The sequence below is a fragment of the Delphinus delphis genome, chromosome 4 (assembly GCF_949987515.2).
Source record: "Delphinus delphis chromosome 4, mDelDel1.2, whole genome shotgun sequence".
Taxonomy (NCBI): domain Eukaryota; kingdom Metazoa; phylum Chordata; class Mammalia; order Artiodactyla; family Delphinidae; genus Delphinus; species Delphinus delphis.
Window position 1 is genome coordinate 129,666,859 of NC_082686.1, and position 23,401 is coordinate 129,690,259.

The 23,401-nt window shown below is 42.0% G+C and overlaps 1 protein-coding gene and 1 long non-coding RNA gene across 5 annotated transcripts in view; one reads left to right on the forward strand and one right to left on the reverse strand.

Annotated features, from left to right (window-relative positions):
* Nucleotides 1–23,401, forward strand: part of ARHGEF26 (Rho guanine nucleotide exchange factor 26) — a 168,789-nt gene that overhangs the window by 137,911 nt on the left and 7,477 nt on the right. For 2 of the 4 annotated variants that reach the window (XM_060011456.1, XM_060011453.1), the window contains 2 exons: nt 11,521–11,588; nt 12,878–13,309. In XM_060011456.1, the coding sequence (XP_059867439.1) occupies nt 11,521–11,588; nt 12,878–13,170 (361 nt within the window). In that variant the 3' untranslated portion in view covers nt 13,171–13,309. Of the gene's footprint in view, nt 1–11,520; nt 11,589–12,877; nt 13,310–19,807; nt 22,019–23,401 lie in introns of those variants that run through there. The other 2 variants (XM_060011454.1, XM_060011455.1) reach the window with 2 other exon arrangements.
* LOC138414061 (uncharacterized) lies at nt 3,799–23,091 on the reverse strand. The gene is made up of 4 exons (XR_011246456.1): nt 22,586–23,091; nt 20,076–20,250; nt 19,671–19,855; nt 3,799–5,827 (listed from the first exon to the last, which is right to left on the reverse strand). It is a non-coding gene; the product is annotated as an uncharacterized lncRNA (long non-coding RNA).

Consider the following 23,401-nt stretch of genomic DNA (forward strand, 5'->3'; position numbering starts at 1 on the left):
AAGAGCTAACAGAGGGAATGAATAAGAAAAGGAGCGGCATCCTCTGTGTTTGTTTATAAAACAAAGAAATACCTCTTCCTAAGGTCCCAGAATTCTTCCAGGAAACTGATGGAAAGTCCTGCTGCATTCCAAGGATGCTCCTCTATGTTTTCCCCTCTGGGGAGGGCACCTCCGGTGGGTGCAGTGCTTGCTGGTCTGTGCAGGTGACCAGCAGGGGACACACCCAAGACGAGGGCTGAGGAAGGCATTTCTTTGACTCTAAAAATGATTAAACCCCTTGGCCTGTGAAGACAGACCTAGACCTCTTCTGTTTGGGGAAGCCTCTCTTAAAAGAGAGAATTTAGTATGTCTGACCTTTGGATCTTAAAGGACTTTGAGGATGAAAAAGTCTTAAACACTTTGGAGATTACTGCTTATTATAAAGAATTCTCAGAAATGAAGATTTGATTTTGTCTTTTTTAGTCAGGGAGAAAGTGTTGTTGGTTTCGCTTTACGTTTTCCTTTTCTCTGTGTTTATAAGGATTGTTTGCTCTTTATCAGCAGAGCTTTTCCTGACTGTCTCCTTCATAATTTATGTAATCTCTACTGCTGGTTTCTGAGATTATTCCAAGAGAGTAGGCCGTAAACCCTGCATGTCCAGTTTTTACACCAAGGCTAGATCCTTTCCTGGGACGTTCTGTAGCCTTTGTTCCACCCTCTTGCCTTTTGATCTTGCCATAGACTGAATGGATGTTCATTTCCTCAATGAGAAATGTTCTCAGAATATCTAGTTATGTCACCCGTAAACCCGTGGGTATGACTCATATTTGTAGTTCTTTAATTAATAGCAAGAGAACATTCCAGAAGGGGCAGAGGGGCGGCTGTCTCCTTGGGTACGGAAGGAGCGACTCCCTCACTCCCTCCCCCCCCCAACTCAATTACAGTTAAAGTAAATAACTGGACAAATACTTTTAAACCTACAAGGCATAAAGTATCATTAGTGCTGAAAGAAAATATATGACAGCCAGGATGCACTTTCCTTAAAAGAAAACACAACAAAACCAAAAAAAATCCAATCAGCTTTTAAAAGTCTAGCGAGTTGTTAACATGCTGTATTTGGAAATGTGCAGGCCAGCTCTGGGTGACCTGGTTTTGAGTAATCAGAGTTCCGGCCTATGTAGAATGTTTTCTTTGCTTCTAAGATTTGCCAGATGTATAGGTGAGTATGTTTTTTTAACTTTTCTCTCTTTGATGTTATACTTGGTTAAAATGGTCCATTAGCAATCTAGTTGAGAAGGTTTTCACCCCCACCCAGGCCTTGAGTAACTGCAGAATTTCAGACCGGTGGATTACATTCTTTGGCTACTTATTCTTTGGTTTGAAAAAGAATAGGGTTTGTACCTAAATATTTACCTTCTTTGAGAAACTGTTCCTAGTAGAGGCACCTGGGGCTATACGGAATGTGAAATCGGCTGAAGGAAGGGTGCAGCTGTTTGGCACAAGGACGGTTCAACTATTATAAGGCAGTGAAGTTGTGGAAGAACAGATCAATAGCTTTGATTACATAAAGAATGCAGAAAAGCTCACCAAAAGGAAATGGGGCAAACGCTTAGTGAGCATCTGGGATGTGCCAGGCACAGGACCAGCTAGAGAGCATGAAGGGAGCCTTGGGTGTTTCTAGAGAAGGATGGTGCTTCCGAGCTGAAGCAGTTAAGTAAGATGACTGTACATCTTGGTTTCTTTGGGATCAGTGTTATTATGTCTGTTGTTCTGGCAAAATTAAGAATAGCACCCTCTTTGACTTTCCAAAGTGCCTTTAGACGATAAAATATGTTGTGACCCTAATTATAGGTCTTAGTCCAACTCCCTCAGTTTTCTCCCAGATGTAGGATGAGACTCAAAAAGGTGAAGTGATTTCCCTAAAGCCACACCGGAGGTGAGTTACTGCCAAAACGGGACTAGACCCTGACCTTCCTGAATCTGAGATTCTTTCTAATAACAAATTTTAAGCTTCTTACTGAGAAGCTGCCATCTCGGAGACTATTCCACCCCCATCTTGCTGTTCAACTTGGCCTTGTTCTGGCTCTGGAAGGGAAACTCCAGGAAGCTAGCTGCTATTAAATGTGAAAGACTACTGAAATGTGACTTTTTAAGTTCATAGACTTAAAATGGAAAAGTTTGTGGTCAATTTAAGGCATCATATGGTTTGAAATATTTTATAATAAAATGCGGACTAGATGTTGCATCCCTCAAACTATCTTCCATTTAAAACTTCCTTTTTTGTTCCTTTGCCTATGTTTTTCCTACTTCCTGGAATGCCCTTCTCAGAACTCCTCGAATTACCAAATGTCTTACTTCTCAGGGCTCAGGCCAAGTGCCAAGTCTTTCCTCTACAAGGAGGCCCCTCAGTGATCTTGTCCGCAAGAATTCCAAGTGCTTGCTGTGTGTGCCCCTCTTGTTAGTTCATTTTTCTCCTCCTGTTTTCTGTCTTGCCCACCCTCTGCCGTACAACTGCGGGCCCCCAACCCACCCCTAAGCCTCTCCTTCCCTTTACGGCTGCACTTCTCAAGAGAGCAGCTTTCATTTCTCCCTATTTACTCAGTGAATTTTTATTGTGCACCAGCATCCTTTCAGGTGCTATTCTAAGTGCTGGGACGTAGCAGTGCACAGTGCAGAGACCGGATCCCTGCCCTCTGGGGGCTTCTGTTCCACTGAAGAACCTATGCCTGTGTGCCTCCTGCCCTCAAGGAGGTGGCTTTGGTGGCACTGAACTTTTGCCAGGCTGCCTGGGCAGATGGCCTACAGTGAACTGGGATGGTGGGAAAGCATTTCTTCATCCAATTTTAAAAATAAATAAGTGCAGTGGAAACAGTAAAGCCAGGAATGTATTCCGGAGTGTGAAGTGCTGGGATGGGGATCTGTCCTCTAAATTAGATGGCAGAGGAAGACTTCTCCAGGTGACATTTGGGACTGAGCCCTGAGTGCCTGGAAGGAATCCATCCATGGGAAAATGCAGGGCCAGAACGTTCCAGGCAGAGGGCACAGCAAGTGCCAAACTCCTAGGGAAACAAGTTCGAGGCCATCAAACTTGGCTTGAACATAGTGAAATTGGCTAGATCAGAATAAGCCAGGGAGAGAGTGGGTGGTTGAGAGGCTGGTGGAGCCCAGAGCATTTTATTTATTGATTTATTTAAATTTATTTATTTGGCTGTGTTGGGTCTTCGTTTCTGTGAGGGCTTTCCCTAGTTGTGGTGAGCGGGGGCCACTCTTCATCGCGGTGCGCAGGCCTCTCACTATCACGGCCTCTCCTGCTGCGGAGCACGGGCTCCAGACGCGCAGGCTTAGCAGTTGTGGCTCACAGGCCTAGTTGCTCTGCGGCATGTGGGATCTTCCCGGACCGGGGCACGAACCCGTGTCCCCTGCATCGGCAGGCGGACTCTCAACCACTGCGCCACCAGGGAAGCCCCACCCCAGATATTTTGAGAAGCACTGGTTTAGAGCCTCGTAGACTGGAATGGGGAGTTCCATGGAAGACTGGTGTGGGCACAGGAGTTTCAATGGGGAGAGCAGTTAGGGTCCTGTTGCATTAGTCCAGGGGAGTCTTTTAATGATTTTTAAAAACTTATTTTTAAATTTATTTTTGGCTGCATTGGGTCTTCGTTGCGGTGCGTGGGCTTCTCATTGCGGTGGCTTGTCTTGTTGCAGAGCATGGGGCTCTAGAGCGCAGGCTCAGTAGTTGTGGTGCATGGGCTCAGTAGCTGTGGCTCATGGGCTCAGTAGTTGTGGCGCACAGGCTTAGTTGCTCTGCGGCATGTGGGATCTTCCTGGACCAGGGCTTGAACCCGTGTCCCTTGCATTGGCAGGTGGATTCTCAACCACCGCGCCACCAGGGAAGTCCCAATCCAGGGGAGTCTTGATGTTGGGATGGACTGTGGTCTGTGCGAGGAGATGGAAACCTAACATTGTGGAGGTGGAGACAACAGGACCAACTGAAGGACAGGATGAGTTGGGGTGGCTGTGAGTGAAAGAGAGGAATCGATGATGCTTTGGGTTTTTGGCTTGAGCAGCTGACGCCCTATATTGAGTTACTCCTTGACCGTCTTCAGTATGGCGTCTTCCTCTGCCACCCAGTTGAGGGCGCTCCATCAGAAGATGAGCAGTGGCTTCCTAGGTACCACACCCAGCAGTCCAGTCTTCCGCTTTCTTTACCTCTAATATCATTTAATTTTGTTAGCTGCCCAGCTCTCTGACGCTAACCCCCTTTTTGAGATGTTCTCAAGCTGTTATCTGTGTGCTCTTAGTTTTTCTCCCACACGTAACCTTTCCTCTTCACTTCCCCTTCAGAAATGCAGCCTGTCTGGAACCAGTCATCATCAGTACGCTCCGCTTTCCCTGACACACACATTTCTGTAAATGGTACCCTTGACACCATTTCAAGTTACCCAGTCTGGAGACTTGGTGTCATTTCTGATGCTTCTAGATCTGGACAGATCCACCCTGGACTGGTTCTTCCTGTATGAAATGCTGTTGCATCTTCCCACATGTTTCCATCCCACTACCTCCTTCCCAGGGCAACCCATATATCCTTTATCTTTTGAACCACCCTCAAAGCCTCCTAACCATTCTTCTCTCCAATCAGTTCTTCACAGTTTTATTACTAATCCCCACACTCAGCTTCAGTTTTGTCCTTGTCTCACTTTGTATGTAGCAGGTTCCCAATAAATATTTTTTTGGAATTGCCCTACAATTAATACAATTTACTTTTCTATATCCAAGGCAAGGTCGCAGCATGTAGAGAAATACTGCTCCTCTATGTCTCTATTCACTGGGGTTTTTGTTTGTTTGTTTTGTGCTGCTAGAGCAAGTTTTATCTAAATTCCACTTGTTTTTCAACATTTGCTGTCAAGGATGTAGTTAAACTTTTTTTTTTAGCGTGTACCTCTAAGCCATACTGTGTTATATCTGTTTGCTTGTTAAAGATCTTAGGTCATTGCATTATTAATGAGACAGTGTTTGGTGGAAAATACAGAAGCTCACCCCTTGGTAAAAGGACAAAGGAGGAATGTTTTACTAAAGTCATTTTTCCCTCTGGGCCTTGCAAGAGGAATGTTCAAGGCCGAGAGCCCCCTTTGTCTGCCTTCATTAAAATGAAGCCCAGACAGCTGCAGCTGGCACAGAGCAACGCTGTGGCAAGTGGCGTCCTTGGCTTCCTGCGTCCATAATGGAATTTGGATGGCATTTGGGTCCAGCCTGTGCAGAGATGAGACACAAGGACATGTTCAGTAATGAACGAAAACTTTCTTCACCCGTTCTATTTAGCTATGAGATATAATCACCTTAAGCTGTAAGCAAAGGCCCTTCTCAAAGTTTCTGTCTCACAAATTGAACCAGATGCCTAATAGTCCTGTCAGCCATTCTGACAACCCATTCCTGGGCCCTCCTGATAAAGGGGCATTGTTTGCAGGCAGTCTTTTGCTCTCTTCCTGCTTCTGTTAATGATTTAATTAACAGGAAGTAAATAGGATGGGATAAAATTGTAAATAGTACGTCTGACATACTCTTCATCCTTTAAGAAAAATCCACATAGAGATCACAATTTGTATGGAAAAAAATGTATTTATTACAGATTGTAGTATTTTTTTCTTCGTTGAATCTGGAATCTATGTCCAATAATCTTTTACATTTGTACAGTGCCCGTCAAGATACTTAAATCTTTGGTGATTCCTCATCACTGACCTCCAGTAAAACAGGAGAGCAGGTGATGGTGTGGGTCTTTTTTCCAAGGAAACAGGTAGTTGATCCACTTAAGGTTAACTTCAGGATTCTGGTCCAGACTAGGTCTCATGAGCTGTTTGATATGATAAACAGGAAACAGTTGATTTAACTATATAACATGTCATGGAATCTAAATTTCTAGAACTCTTAGTGGGCTAGGGGAACTACTTTGCTTTGGTTAGATTTTTTTTTTTTTTTTTTTTGCGGTACTTGGGCCTCTCACTGTTGTGGCCTCTTCCGTTACGGAGCACAGGCTCCGGACACGCAGGGTCAGCGGCCATGGCCCACGGGCCCAGCCGCTCCGCGGCATGTGGGATCTTCCCGGACCGGGGCACGAACCCGTGTCCCCTGCATCAGCAGGCGGACTCTCAACCACGGCGCCACCAGGGAAGCCCAGATTTTTTAAATTAGTAAGTTGAGCTGGTGTCCAGCTTTATAAGGCTTTGTTGCACAGCATTCATGAGGACGATTTTTGCCCTGTGGGTTTTCTTTAATGGATCAGCTTATTGAACTCATCTCGTTGAACTGAATGTGTGAGAGAATGAACAAAAACAGCCATCTCCATGATCCTACTCCTTAGGAAGACTTTTTTCCCAAAGGCCATGGGTACAGGAGTTTCACAAGGAACCATAGGTAAGTTTGTAGGCTGTGAAACGGAGCACAAAAGGTATACATCTGGTCAAATGCCATTTTTAAAGGGACAAAAGAAAGGTTAAACAGCAGCTGAGGTCTCTTCCCTTCTATTGAAAATCCAGGGAGACCCCCCTCCAGTGGTGAAGCCCTTTGTGGGCGTTTGTTCCATTCCGTCTCATTGACGGTCCTAACCTCTGTTTCAAACCCGGCTTTCTACTTTCTTAGTGTGGATCTGTGTTTTCTAGCAGATGCCTGGTATTCAATGCGAAGTCCAGCTTGGCTGTATCTTCAACCTTTGTGTAATTAAGTTTAAACCTACGGTGCTTAATCAATCATATGAGGGACAGGACAAGATACTGTGACAGCTGACTCCCGAGTGGGGAGCTTCAGGATGGTTCTGTAAGGAACATCATTTCATGCCGTGCAGAGAGAAAGGACTGCGCTTCCAGATATTTATGTTGAAAGGGCCTCTTCTCAACTCTCAGATGGGTTTTATTGAGAGGGCGCCATCCCAGCACATTGCACAATGTGTTGGATTCTGTGTGCATTTGTCTTTTGCTCCGTCTGCTCCCTCATTGAAGGAAGGCTGTGAAGTGCAAGAGGCTCCATTTTACTCACTTGGCAGCCCCAGCCTGGCACAGGACTCCTGTAGAGGCAGGGACTTGGTGAATGTTGTTTGAAGGAAGGGAGGGGTCAGGAGCGCCTTAGAAGTTGATCTGCCCCAGGTCCCCATTAGCGGCATTGCTGACTGTGGCACTTTGGGCAAAGGGAAATCTCAGTAAGCTGGGTGTGGCGTGGATTGTGAATTCGTGTTGATTGCCTTACCTGTCCCTGGAGATAATAGCTGTCTGTGTGTGAGCCTTGGACTTGATATCTAAATTTAATAATGGGTATGTCTAGGCCCGGGGTTTTCTTGTTCTTAGAGTTCCATTTTATGTGGAGTGAGTCTCCTCCCTGCTTTAGAGATGCAGTGCTTTCTGCCTCATGATAGGAGGGGGCTCCTTGGCATGGCTCTCGGAAGCCCTGGGTAATGTCGTGTGGTTTTAATGGCATCTCAGAGGGGGTGGGACTGATTCAATTGAAGCCATTTCAAGAAGCGGCTCCTTTCATTGAGGCAATAAGGACTGTCTTGCTCTGTCCTCTGGAGCCCCTGTGAGGGGCTGCCTTGTCGAAGGGATGCCATTAGCATCCAGGCAGCATGCAACAGGAGTGAAAGATTTCACCTGAACTTCTAGAAACTGGCTGCAGGGTGAGGCTGCCCCTAAAACCGGCCACTCAAATGCCAGAGACGGTCCATGGCTGGGAGATCTGACTAGAAGGACTGCAGACAGCAGTTAGGGCCATGTGAAAATGTCATGGTAAGCCAAAGATGAATCTGACATGTCTGGGTATGGCACGTGGAGACGCAAATGGATCGTTTTAGGTTACTCTTGGCGAACAGCTCTTCCATCCTTAAGACATTGTTTAGCTTTCAATTGCCTTTGTACTTTGGAAATTCTAGTTGAGCCTGAATTGTAAAAATCTTACCCAACAAAGAGATATCAAAGATTTAAGTGTTTGCTTGGGATTATCTGAAAGGAGGTCGTGCTTTACTTGTTCCTTATAAAACCACCCTGAAGTCTTTTTGTCCTGTATTAGAGACAAAGTTTTTAAAAGCAAGACAGTGTCATCAGTTTTTACATAAACTGTGCATATTACTACTTGACTCAGCAGCTCGACCAGGACCCAGCCTCAGTTTCTTCTTTTAAGTCAGTCTGTCTCTCAGCAGACTGCAGTTTCCACCCTTCCTGCGGTCCCTCGTTATCTTGTAAGCACCTGCTAGGGGGCACCACCTCTTTGATCCCCGGCTGCCTGGCGTATATTCTGACTCTACCACTTAGCAGTTTTACTGTGAGCAGGTACTTAAGAGTTCAGACTTCAGCTTCGTCCTCTGAAAAAAATTGGGAATAATAACGGTAATACTTGCAAGACGGTTGTAAAGATTAGACTAGATGGTACTCGCCAAATATAAAAAAGCACAGTACCTGGCGTACATGTGATCCCTTATGCTATTTAGAACAAGATCCAGTTACTGTCCTTGGGGAGTGTATGGCCCAGTCAGAGAAACAGACAAGTCCATAAAAGATCGGGGGTCAATGAGTAGGAGTGATTTATATATATATATAGAGTATATACTATATATATAGTAGTGAGGTCAGGGTTTACAGAGCTCCTGTTATGTGCAGGCAGTTACGGAGATAAGATGCCTGGCTTCAGGAGGCCTACAGCTGCCAGGCAGTGTGACAGAGCTGTGCAGAGAGGGGGCGTGAGAACAGGATTCTCAAGAATGGGATGGGGACGGAAGTGTGGGCTAACACATCAGAGGCGGCCACCTGGAGGAGGTGAGGCTTGTGTTTTCAATATTGAGTTAGATGTGTTGAACAAAAGAAGCCAGATACCAAAGTGGACAATATTATAGGATTCCGTTTTCATAAAGTTCAAGATTGGCAAAACTTGTCTATGTGATGGAAATCAGAACAGCAGTTACCTTTGCAGGAGGTTACTGATTGGAAAGGGACAAAAAAGGAACCTCCTGGCATGTCTGTGTCTTGATCTGTGGGCATGTGTACGTGGTTGTACCTAAGTAAACACAGATCTGTATACACTTAAGTAAACACAGATCTGTATACACTTAAGATTAGTGCAGTGTTTTATGTGTGTGTGTTCTTCAATAAAGCAATCAAATAGGGATGATGAATGGGCCCAGCTCGGTAAAAACAGGGGGAAGGAAGGTTGTACTTGAGAGTGAGAAGAACAAATAGGAAAGGTGTGGAATAGCATGTTGAGTTCCAGACTGTAAGAAGTCTGCTCTGTCTGGATGGAAGGATGGATACACGTCGCAGAGTGAAGATAGAGTGATGGTGAGAGGCATCTTTTAGGTGCAGGCTGTTGTGGGAGAAAAAAATTTTTTTTTCTCCAAGTTTTTTTGTTTAAAGTACCAGGCATAAAGGCATCCATCCTTTTTTTTTTTTTTTTTACTTTTTAAAAAATTTAAGTATAGTTGATTTTACAGTGTAGTGCCAATCTCTGCTGTATAACAGAGTGACTCAGTTTTACACGTTTACATTCTTTTATTAATATTCTTTTCCATTATGGTTTATCCCAGGAGATTGGATATAGTTCCCTGTGCTATACAGTAGGACCTGTTGTTTGTCCATTCCAAATATAATAGTTTGCATCTACCAACCCCAAATTCCCAATCCATCTCTCCCTTTCCCCCCTTCCCCCGACAACCACAAGTCTGATCTCTATATCTGAGTCTGTTTGTTTTAGAGATAGGTTCATTTGTGCCATATTTTAGATTCCACATATAAGTGATATCATATGGTATTTGTCTTTCTCTTTCTGACTTACTTCACTTAGTATGATAATGTCTGGGTCCATCCATGTTGCTGCAAATAGCATTATTTCATTCTTTTTTATGGCTGAGTAATATTCCATTGTATATATGTACCATATCCTCTTTATTCATCTGTCGATGGACATTTAGGTTGCTTTCGTGTCTTGGCTATTGTAAATAGTGCTGCAATGAATATTGGGGTGCACGTATCTTTTTGAATTTGAGTTTTGTCCGGGTATATGCTCAGGAGTGGGATTGCTGGATCATATGGTAGTTCTATTTTTAGTTTTCTGAGAAACCTCCATACTGTTCTCCATAGTGGCTGCACAAAGTTATATTCCCACCAACAGTGTAGGAGGGTTCCCTTTTCTCCATACCCTCTCCAGCATTTGTTATTTGTAGACTTTTTAATGATGGCCATTCTGACCGGTGTGAGGTGATACCTCATTGTAGTTTTGATTTGCATTTCTCTAATGATTAGTAATGTTGAGCGTCTTGTCTTTGTGCCTGTTGGCCATCTGTATGTCTTCTTTGGAGAAATGTCTATTTAGATCTTCTGCCCATTTTTCAATTGGGTTGTTTCTTTTTTGATATTGAGTTGCATGAGCTGTTTGTATATTTTGGAGATTAAGCCCTTGTCAGTTGCATCATTTGCAAATATTTTCTCCCATTCCATAGGTTGTCTTTTTTTTTTCTGGTTTCCTTTGCTGTGCAAAAGCTTGTAAGTTTGATTAGGTCTCATTTCTTTTTTAAAATTTTTATTTTTTATTTCTATAAGGCATCCCTTCTTAAGAAGGTAGAGTGGCATAGTAGAAACTGACCTTTCGTTTGGGTCGCTTACCTCTGAACTTCTGTGCAGTCTTCTCATCCCTTAAACAGGCTTTTGGGAAGCTTACGGGAAATAATGGATGTCAAGTGCTGTATCTGCCATGTAAATGCTTCTTAAAAGATTTTCAAGTGTGTATGTGTGTGTGATTTATTTAATCACAGTGCTAATACTTGACTTTCCAAATCTAAAACCTGGTTACTATATTATGGAGTAATGCTTGCTCATCTGAAACTTTTGATCCTTTAGTTAAATAATTATTCTGTTTCATGTAATTGTAGCTTAATATTGTTTAAAAGCTTTTGGTTGTTTTTTATCTTAAAAAATTTTTTTTTCCTGTAATCACTAAATTATTTTAAGCATTTGAGAACAAAGAATTTCTATTTCACTAAGGCTCATACTTGGCAACATTTGTTGTATGAGGAACAGAACAACTTTAAATAATGTCAGGTTTCTCATTTATGTGGAAATGGGTTGTGAGTGTGGGGGAAGGAAAAGGGGAGGGAGTGGCGAGAGACTGATTTACTAGGATTTTTTTAAATGAAATTTACTTTTTTGAAATGTTAAACATCAGATTGTGAGTGTATGAAATATCTTTTTGTGATTATAATGTATTAGTGTAATCAGATATTTGTTAAATGTTAAACTGTTATATGAGAAATTCCACTTAATAACAAGCTAAATTCATTCAGAATCTTTTGACAATGACTCATTTGAGGCCTATTTGAGATTTCCCAGATGATCATTTTTATTTTAGTAATTGTTTTTCATTTTTAAATAACTCTTACCCTAGCTTTGAAGGCCAGCCACTTACCTCTCTAGAGCATGTCTGCCCTGTTTTCAGGGAATGCCTTTGCATTCTAGAACATACTTCATTCTGTGTCTAAGCACCACTGAATCTCTCAACGGATCTGCCCTCTGTGTTTAGGAGCGAGCGAGCCCGCTGGATAACTGCCCTGGGACACAGCAGCGGGAAGCAGCCTCCAGACCGAACCTGTAAGTACCTGGAGAGCCGTCTGCTCTGGAACGTGGAGGGCTCTGCCCCCTGCTGGTCGCTGGGTTATTAGTGGTTAACCTCCACAGTACCTGCTTTGTAAGTTTTCTCCAAGATTTCCTTCCTGCCGCCCCACCTCAGCTCTGGATGCTCCCTGCTTTGGAAGTCAAGGGGACTGAATTCAAAGTGCAGTTCTTTGCTGTGTAGACATGGCAGATCACTGCATAGCCTTTCTGAGCCTCTCAAATCATCTGCAAGTTAGGTGCATTATTATATACAACACGGCGTTATGATAGTGAGGATGAAGTTAAATTTACATTGAAAGCCCTGCTTATACTATAAAGCTCTTACATTTCTAGCTGTTATGGGCAATAGTAGCATGTTTAAGCCTTCTCCATACTGACAGTGTGAATCTAAGCTGAAATGGATTTTTAACCTTAAGGTAAATTACTTTACCCTTCCTTTTGACTTTTTTTAAATTAATATTAAAAAATATATTTTATTTTTCTAGGGAACTCGGTACTGGTACAGTAAAGATTAGTGTCATATGCTGAGCATCTTGTTATGCTGCTCTGCATGATTCCAGCTGGAAGGTCAAATTCAAAGAATTAGGGCAGCAAAAGTGGATTCCTGGAGCACTCAAAAATCATAGCTTTGCTTAGAGTCAGAGCTGAAGAGACTGGCTTGAAAGTTCTCTGGAATCAAGTTTCATAGTAAAAAAACCGAGTAAAAACTCAGGCCAGCTAGTAGCAAGTCACTGAAGTAAAAACTGATTTGTTATGATCGAGAATTTGGGGGAAACTAAAATGTTTTCTAACCAACTTTTGCTTGGAGCTCCTTTTATTTCTAAACTCTGGCAGCTTTTATGTGCTGTTGGGTGGGCTGGGGGAGCACCCTGGATGAGAGCCAGGAGCACTGGATAGATTTTGGATTTTATCCTCATGGCCTTGGCACATACCTAATCTATCTTGACTCAGTTTCCCCAATGCCCAGTGACTGTTTTCTGCTCTATTGTGTGATGTATCTAATGACTTCTTATCAAGGCTATTTTTGAGGGGATTCATGTATCGTAAAAGGCCTCTCTCAATTCTGAGCTTCTAAAAATCCTAAAGCTCTTAGCCAAGTAAGAGAATTCCTGGGAAAGATTTTCTGCTTTTTAGGAGTCTACCTTGTTTCTATCTGTGCTGGCTCTGATTGCACAGAAAGACTAAGTGAATGCAGAATATTGATTTGTACCTGTTTTGTTTTTCCACTGCTACCGGAAGTTCATTATGTCCCCTTTTGCCCTTAGCACTGACCCAAGTGGAAATCATTAGATCATTTACTGCCAAGCAACCAGATGAACTCTCCCTGCAGGTGGCGGACGTGGTCCTCATTTATCAGTGTGTCAGCGATGGTGAGTGGGAGTGTTCTGAAGGGGGCGCTGGTGGACCAGTGTTCAGGGTCTCATTTTGTGATCACTGCTTATATTCCCTATCCCTTTGGTTTCCTCATATGCGCCTGCCTCTCCTTTATCTACACTTTATTGCTTCTAAATGTTTTTTTAATAGGATCCGGTCACATGGTTGTTCACTTAGAAAATAAAAGTCAGTTGGGAGACAAGATGGCAGAGTAGAAGGACTCGTAAGCTCACCTCTTCTCACGAGCATACCAAAATCACAGCTAATTGCTGAACAACCGTTGATAAAAAAAAAAGGACTGGAGCCTACCAAAAAAGATTTTCTGTATCCAAAGGCATGAAGAAGAAACCTAATGAGACAGTAGGAGAGGTGCGCTCGTGATATAATCAAATCCTATACCCCCCCCCCCGCCAAGTGGGTGTCCCACAAACTGGAGAACAATCATATCACAGGAGTTTTCCCACAGAAGTGAGAGTTCTGAGCCCCATGTCAGGCTCCCCAGGCTCTGGCATATAGGAAGAGCAGCCCCCAGAGCATCTGGCTTTGAAAGCCAGTGGGGCTTGAGTGCAGGAGCTCCACAGGAATGCGGGAAACAGAAACTTTGCTCTTGGAGGGCTCACACAAGGTCTCGTGTGCACCAGGACCCAGGGCAAAAGCAGGTCTGGCCCAGGCTCCTATGAAGTCACTACCTGTGGGTCTTAGAGGGGCTCCTTGGAAGTGGGGGTTGGCTTTGGCCTACTGTGGGGACATAGACACTGGTGGCAGACAGACATACTGGGTTACATTCAACCACATGAACAATCCTGGTGGATGACATATTGGCTCATTAGTACCAAGACCTGGCTCCACCCAACAGCCTGTCGGTTCCAGTAATGGGACACCTCAGGCCAAACGACCAACAGGGTAGGAACACAGCCCCACCCATCAGCAGACAGGCCACCTAAAGACTTCCTGAACCCACAGGGAACTCGAGACCCACCCCATGACACGGCTCTGCCTCCAGAGGGCCAAGATCCAGCCCACTTCACCAGGGGCAGACACCAGAAGCAAGAAAGCTACGATCCAGCAGCCTGCAGAACCGACTACACAAATGCAGATCAGAACCTACCCTGAGACCAGTTGGTCCCTGGCCCTTGGGTGATGAGAGGGGAGTGTACTGCTGAAACACACAGGACATCCCCTATAGAGGGCCACTTCTCCAGTGTTGAGAAACATAACTAACTTTCCTCATACATAAAAATACTAATAGAAATTTAAACAAAGTGAGATGGCAGAGGAATATGTTCCAGAATGAAGGAACAAGATAAAAGCCCAGAAAAACAACTTACCTGACGCAGAGATAGGCAATCTACCTAAGAAAGAATTCCAAGTGATGATCGTAGAGATGATCCAAGAATGTGGGAAAATAGATGCACAGAGCTAGAAGTTACAAGAAGTTTTTAACAAAGAGTTAGAAAAGATAAGAACAACCAAACAGAGTTGAAGAATACAGTAATTGAAATGAAAAGTGCACCTAGAAGGAATCAATAGCAGAATAAATGAGGCAGGAGAATTGATAAGTGAGCTGGAAGACAGAGTGGTAGAAATCACTGCCACAGAACAGAATAAAGAAAAAAGAATGAAAAGAAATGAAGACAGTACAAGAGACCTGGGACAACATCAAATGCACCAACATTTGCATTATAGGGGTCCCAGAAGAAGAAAGGTCCTGAGAAGATATTTTAAGAGATAATAGCTGAAAAATTCCCTAACACGAGAAATGAAATAGTCACTCAAGTCCAGGAAGCACAGAGTCCCATACAGGATAAACCTAAGGAAGAAGACACTGAGACACACAGTAATCAAATTGACAAAAATGAAAGATATAAGAGAATCCCCATAAGGTTATCAGCTGATTTTTCAGCAGAAACTCTGCAAACCAGAGAGTGTGGCATGGTATATTTAAAGTGATGGAAGGGAAAAACCCACAACCAAGAATACTCTACCCAGCAAGGTTCTCATTTAGATTTGATGGAGAAGTCAGAAGCTTTATAGACAGGCAAAAGCTAAGAGAATTGAGCACCACCAAACCAGCTTTACAACAAATGCTAAAGGAACTACTCTAGGCAGTAAAGAAAAGGCTACAACTAGAAACAAGAAAATTACAAAATGGGAAAGCTTACCGGTAAAGGCAAACATACAGTAAAGGTAGGAAATCATCCACACAGAAATATGATATCTAAATCAGTAATCATGAGAGGAGAGTACAAATGCAGGATATTTGGAATGCATTTGAAATTAAGAGATCAGCAACTTAAAACAATCATGTATATATATGGACTGCTATATGAAAACCTCATGGTAACCAAAAATGTATAATAGATATACACACAAAAAAGAATCCAAACAACACTAAAGATAATCATCAAATCACAAGAGAACAAAAGAGAAAAGAAGGAAAAAGACCTACAAAAACAAATCCAAAACAATTAACAAAATAGCAATAAGGTAACATATTGTTACCTTAAACGTAAATGGATTAAACGCTCCAACCAAAAGACATAGGCTGGCTGAATGGATACAAAAACAAAACCCGTATACAGGCTGTCTACAAGAGACCCACTTCAGATCTAGAGACACGTACAGACTGAAAGTGAGGGGATGGAAAAGGGAATTCCATGCAAAAGGATTTCCAAATCAAAGAAAGCTGGAGTAGCAATACTCATATCAGACAAAATGGACTTTAAAATAAAGACTGTTAAAAAAAGACCAAAAAAAGGACACTACATAATGATCAAGGGATCAATCCAAGAAGAAGATAGAAAAATTGTAAATACATATGCACTCAGCATAGGATCACCTCAATATATAAGGCAAATGCTAACAGCTGTAAAGGGAGAAACTGACAGTAACACTATAATAGTGGGGGACTTTAACACCTCACATCAATGGACTGATCATTCAGACAGAAAATCAATAAGGAAACAGGCCTTATATGACACTCTAGACATCGACTTAATTGATATTTATAGAGCATTCCATCTGAAAGCAGCAGAATACACATTCTTTCAAGTGTACATAGAACATTCTCCAAGGTAGATCACATGCTGGGCCACAAAGCAAGCTTTGGTAAATTTTTAAAAATTGAAATAATATCAAGGCATCTTTTCTGACCACGACACTATGAGATTAGAAATCAACTACAAGAAAAAAACACCAACATGTGGAGGCTAAACAATATGCTACTAAACAACCAATGGATCTCTGAAGAAATCAGAGGAAATCAAAAAATACCTAAAGACAAATGAAAATGAAAACATGATGATCCAACCCTATGGGATGCAGTTCTAAGAGGAATAGTTTATAGTGATACAAGCTTACCTCAGGAAACAAGAAAAATCTCAAATAACCTACCTAACCTCACACCTAAAGCAACTAGAGAAAGAACAAAACCCAAAATTAGTAGTAGGAAAGAAATCATAAATATCAAAGCAGAAATAGAGACTAAGAAAACAATAGAAAAGGTCAATGAAACTAAAAGCTGGTTCTTTGAAAAGATAAACAGAATTGATAAACCTTTAGCCAGACTCATCAAGAAAAAAAGGAAGGGCCCAAATCAATAAAATTAGAAATTAAAAAGAAGTTATAGGAGCTTCCCTGGTGGCGCAGTGGTTGAGAGTCTGCCTGCCGATGCAGGGGACACAGGTTCGTGCCCTGGTCCAGGAAAATCCCATAAGCCGTGGAGTGCCTGGGCCCGTGAGCCATGGCTGCTGAGCCTGCGTGTCCGGAGCCTGTGCTCCACAACGGGAGAGGCCACAACAGTGAGAGGCCCACATACCGCAAAAAAAAGAAGAAGTTATAGCTGACACCATGGAAATACAAAGGCCCATGAGAGACCACTACAAGCAACTATATGCAAATAAATTGGATAACCTAGAAGAAATGGACAAATTCTTAGAAAGGTGCAATCTCCCAAGACTGAATGAGGAAGAAGTAGAAAACATGCACAGACCAATTACAAGTACTGAAATTGAATCTGTGTTTTAGAAACTCTGAATAAACGAAAGTCCAGGACCAGATGGCATCACAGGCGAATTCTACCAAACATCTAGTGAAGAGTTAACACATATCCTTCTGAAACTATTCCAAAAAACTGCGACGGAACACTTCCAAACTCACTCTATGAGGCCATGATCATCCTGATACAAACCCTCAGCTAACATCATACTCAATGGTGAAAAGCTGAAAGTATTTCTTCTAAGATCAGGAACAAGACGAGGATGTCCACTTTCACCACTTTAATTCAACATAGTTTTGGAAGTCCTAGCCACAGCAATCAGATGAAAAAAAAAGGAATCCAAATTGGAAAAGAAGAAGTAAAACTGTCACTGTTTGCAGATGACATGACACTATAAATAGAAAATCCTAAAGATGCTACCAGAAAACTACTAGAGCTCATCAGTGAATTCAGTAAAGTCACAGGATACAAATTAATACACAGAAATCTGTTGCATTTCTATACACTAATAGCAAAAGATCAGAAAGAGAAATTAAGGAAAGAATCCCATTTACCATTGCATCAATAAGAATAAAATGCGTAGGAATAAACCTACCTAAGGAGACAAAATACCTGTACTCTGAAAACTATAAGATGCTGATAAAAGAAATTGAAAATGACACCAACAGATGGAAAGGTATACTGTGTTCTTGGATTGGAAGAAACAATGTTGTCAAAATGACTCTGCGAGCCAAGGCAATCTACAGATTCAACACAACCTCTATCAAATTACCAATGACATTTTTCACAGAACTAGAACAAAAAATTTTACAATTTGTGTGGAAACACAAAATACCATGCATAGCCAAAGAAAAGAGAGCTGGAGAAATCAGGCTTCCTGACTTCAGACTATACTGTAAAGCTACAGTAATCAAAACAGTACGGTACTGGCACAAAAACAGCACATAGATCAATGTAACAGGTTAGAAAACACAGAAATAAACCCATGCACCTATGACCACTTAATCTACAACAAAGGAAGCAAGAATACACAATGGAGAAAAGACAGTCTCTTCAATAAGTGGTGCTGGGAAAACTGGACAGCTACATGCAAAAGCATGAAAATAGAACATTCTCTAACACCACACACAAAAAGAAAGTCAAAATGGATTAAAGACCTAAATGTAAGACCAGATGATAAAAACTACTAGAGGAAAACATAGGCAGAACACTCTGACATAAATAGTAGCAATCTTTTTGGATCTCTTTCTTAGAATAATGGAAGAACAAAAATAAACAAATGGGACCTAATTAAACTTAAAAGTTTTTGCACAGCAAAGGAAACCATAAACAAAATGAAAAGACAACCTATGGAATGGGGGAAGATATTCGCAAATGATGCAACTGACAAGGGATTAATCTCCAAAATATACAAACAGCTCTTACAGTTCAGTATCAAAAATACAAACAACCCAATCAAAAAATGGGCAGAAGATCTAAATAGACATTTCTCCAAAGAAGACATACAGATGGCTAAAAAGCACATGAAAAGATGCTCAACATCACTAATTATTAGAGAAATGTAAATCAAAACTACAATGAGGTCACCTCACTCCGATCAGAATGGCCATCATTAAAAAGCCTACAAGTAAATGCTAGAGAGGGTGTGGAGAAAAGGCAACCTCCTACACTGTTGGTGGGAATATAAATTGGTGCAGCCACTATGGAGAACAATATGGAGGTTCCTTAAAAAACTAAAAATAGAGCTACCATACGATCTAGCAATTCCACTCCTGGGCATATATCTGGAGAAAACCATAATTCAAAAAGATACATGTGGGCTTTCCTGGTGGCACAGTGGTTGAGAGTCTGCCTGCTGATGCAGGGGACACGGGTTCATGCCGTGGTCCGGGAGGATCCCACATGCCACGGAGCGGCTGGGCCCGTGAGCCATGGCCGCTGAGCCTGCGCGTCCGGAGCCTATGCTCTGCAACAGGAGAGGCCACAACAGTGAGAGGCCCGTGTACCGCAAAAAAAAAAGAAAAGATGTGGTACATGTATACAATGGAATACTATTCAGCCATAAAAAGGAATTAAATAATGCCATTTACAGCAACATGGCTATAGCTCAAGATTATCATACTAAGTGAAGTATAAGCCAGACAGAGAAATATATGATTTCACTTACATGTGGAATCTAAAAAAAGATACAAATGAACTTGTATACAAAACAGAAACAGACCCAAAGACATAGAAAACAAACTTAGGTTACTACAGGGGAAGGGTTGGGGGCAGGAGGGATAAATTAGGAGTTTGGGATTAACATATACACACTACTATATATAAAATAGATAACCAACAAAGACCTACTATATAGCATAGGGAATTATACTCAATAATTGTAAAAACCTATAAGGGAAAAGAGTCTGAAAAAGATAGATATATATATATATGTGTGTATAACTGAAACACTTTGCTATACATCTGAAACTAACAGAACACTGTAAATCAACTATACTTCAATAAAGTAAAAAAATAAAAGTCATGTTCTTCCTACCCAAAACATCATCCCTTTCTGCAATTGAGCCCAAGCTCAATACTCTCCTAGACACCTCACTTCAGGGCCTCTGATCATGTTCTGCCTCTCATCATGATATGCCATTGAGTCCCTCTTGAAACCTTTCCCCCGTTCCACCTCTCTCTCTCACCTTGCATCATCCGTGGTACCCAACCTGGGGCAGGATACTGCCTCTGAAATATGCCCATATCGTCCTCCCTCGAAGCTGAACAGTCAAGATTCATCCAAATACTTGGTGCCCCATGAGGACTCTGCTCTTCTTTGCAGGCTGGTATGAAGGGGAAAGACTGCGAGATGGAGAAAGGGGCTGGTTTCCTATGGAATGTGCCAAGGAGATAACATGTCAAGCTACAATTGATAAGAATGTGGAGAGAATGGGACGTTTGCTGGGGCTGGAGACCAACGTGTAGCCTCTCTGATGGTATTTTTGTCACTGGGAGATTTGCACTACATCATGGTGGGCTGGTTGGTTCAAGGCCGCTTTTGATGTTAATTTTAACACAGCCTATTTAATTAAAAGAAAGGAAACACTTGCCTTTAAGCTTGCCAGGTGGTTCTGTTCTCTCAGGAGAACAGCTACTGGATAGTTAATCCACGAAGCTCAGTTTGTGCACAGCAATCCTTTTGCAAACCTCTTTAGGTAAACAGAATAGCTGAGCAGTCCACTTCAGGGATGAGGCAGCCTCAGCTACTCCTAGTTGTATCATGTTCTGGCATAAAAAAAAATATATATATATATGTAAGATGCTGTATTCTGGTTTTCTCTATCCTCACTTAACCAAGAATGTATGCTATCCCTCTTTAAACATCTCCTTCGTATGGTTCTTCCAGTATTAGCAAGGTTTTATATCTTTAAGGAATACCCAGTTTTGTAAATATTGCTCCTGCCTCTTATATTTTAGATCTGATGCTAATGCTTTCTTGATTTCAAAAGGAACTGGTAGAGTTCCGAAGGTGAGCTCAGTTTTTCTAAACCTCTTCCCAGGAAAGGGAAATTGACACTTGAATTTTTTCCACCTCTTTCCTCATTAGAAGGGAAGTAAGGAGCCTTAAAGATTTTTTAAAAAAATCCATCTCACCCAACTTCGGTCTTTGGTAAGTATATTCTAATAAAACTTAAGCTACTCTAACAATATAGAATTTAGATGGTTCATATATGTGAGAAAATCCTGAATATAGGACAGGGGTCGTACTTTTTAAAAATAGACCTATATGAGATGATAAACTGACGTGAGGCTGCTTTGCCTTCAATAATGTACGGTTTTTGACTGTTCCTACTCCCATTTCCAAAAGGAAATTGGCTGAAACACATTTTAACAATCTCAAGGAAGATAAAATTGCACCTTAAAAGGTATCAAGAAGGCAACATGGTGTACCTAGTTGCAACATAACATTTTGACCTTAATGGGAACTCATTTTATTTGCACTAAAGGCTTTGCTTGCTGGATTTGAAGTCTCTCTTAACTGCGGGTGTCTGTAGAACTTTATTTCTTCCACTGATGCAAGGAGAGAGAAAAGTCATTGTAATAGTACGTTTCATAAAGAGGGAATTGGAGGGTTTGGAAAAGTGAGGGGAGGAGTGATTTTTTTACTGGCAGCTACGTTCCCTCTGTACTCCATTCTCTTTCATGGAGGGGTAAAACCTGGCAAAGGGTACATCATTCAAGGACTCAGATCCATGTGTGACATGTCCCCAGCCACTGACTGCCAACCAGTTACTCAATTGTGAGTAACTCTGCAGAAGCCCAGTGCGGGAGGTGAGTGTGCTCAGCCCACATGCTCTGTGTCCTGTCACTGCAGCAGTGAGCCTGCAGGGGGCATCTGCAGCTGCCTCGCCTGTGGATTGCTCTCCTTTATCAATGCACACATTTCTGAGTATAAAGACATGCCAGGCCCCGAGCTCCTTGAGTTCTGGGCCAGTCTGTCAATGGAGAATAGCAGTGGACCCAGCAAGCAAGGTCTTGGGTTTGGTAAAACAAGAAATCTATCTCCTCTTTGATGTCACAGAATTTCTGGAGGAGAAGCTAACAAACTGAAATCTAATCTAATGGAATGTTTTCATTTAGGAAGGAAGATAAATGTGTTGCTTGCAAAGAGACCATTTCGTATTATTTTTGCTAACACCCTGTTGACACTAAAAAGCAACTATATGAATCCTGTGAATTAATTTATCAGTAGAGATGGTGAACAGTTTTGGAATATGTGCATCTTATAAATCAGAGCCTATTTAGCAAGCAGGTTAATACTGTTATTAGATAAAGTGTTGTTTTATGGCAGGTATTAATTCATTCACAGTGTTTCAGTTCAGCCGTGAACATGACACAGTATTGTTTTTCAAACTTAGTAGCTTCTCTGAATTGTACAATGACTTCATTCAGTGACCTGTGGAGAACAAAAATATTCATTTTTGTCCCAATGAATTGAGATTGCTTGTACACTTTTGGCAAAATATGTGAGCTTATAAAGATTTTGTATATACTTGTTCTTTCGTGCTGATGTGATTTAATTTACTATAGGATGTGTTCATTTAAGTACATAGTTTGCTGAATTTTGAGCCAAATCAGAGTTCTACTCAAAAGGTATCTGCAGCTAACATTGAAGGTGTCTGATCTTTCTTTTTTGGGTACATATGGGCCTTAGCTGCCCTAGAAGGCTGGGGCATTCTTAAGAACTGGGCCATCCTGTTTCTTCTTATAGTTTCCACAAAACTGCATGACTGAACAGCTTACCTCAAATAGTTCATAGCTTCCTAACTGCTGCTGACCCTTGGAGTATATACCTTATCATTCATTTTGGCCACTCAGTGTCTGAACCTTTGTGCTTGGGACATTTCACCACCTTGTGCATCTTGGTGGAAGACAAAGAATGACTCCGTGTTATTTTCTTTTCCTGAATAAAATTTCCACAAACTTAGTGGCTTAAGACATTCCTGTATGGTCTCACAGTTCTGTAGTCAGAAGTCTAGGACTGCTTGGCTGGGTTCTCTGCTTAGAGTCTCAAAAGGCTGAAATGAAAGTGTTGGCTTAACTGCTTTCCAGCTCATACCTGTTATTTGCAGAGTTCCATTCCTTGTGATGGTAGGACTGAGGCCCCTGTTTCCTTGCTGGCTGCTGGAGGGTGGGGAGATTGGAGGGTGCTCACAGCTTCCAGGAACTGGAATTCCTTGCCACGTGGCTCCTTCCATCTTCTAGGCAGCAGTGGCGTGTTCAGTCCTCACACTTGGAATCTCTCTCATTACATCTTATGCTACCAGCTGGAGAAAACTCTGCTTTTAAAGAACTCATATAATTATATTAGACCCATAGAATAATTTCCATTATGAACTCAAATTCAGCCGATTTGGGACCTTAATTAGATCTGTAAAATTCCTTCGCCATGCAGTGTAACCTAATCGTAGCTGCAACACCAAGGAAGCAGAGATCATGGGATCATCTTAGAATTCTGTCTACAACACCCTCTATAAAACCTTAAAATGCTAGTTTTCCAGCATTCTTTGCAGCTAAAATACAGCTATGTGATAGGATACATAAATCAAAGGCATCTCTGTTGGATTTTCGCTCAAGGTAGTGACGAAAGAGGGAAGAGATGGGGAATATCATCTTTGGAAGTAGCAGGATGCATCCTCCTCTTTGGTCCCTCCTCCATCCCAAATTACTGCTGCGTTTTCCTTGGACTCTGGAAAGCGGCAGAGAGGCAGCTGTTTGCTTGGTAGACTTGCAGTACTAAATAACACAGGTCAGAGTTAAATAACACAGGTCAGAGTTTAGTGCCTACCATAATCTCCATTGTGGGTTCGGTCTCCAAAGGGCTTGCTCTGGAGTGAGGAAGTAAACCTCAAGGGCCTCGAGCTTCACTCTTCAG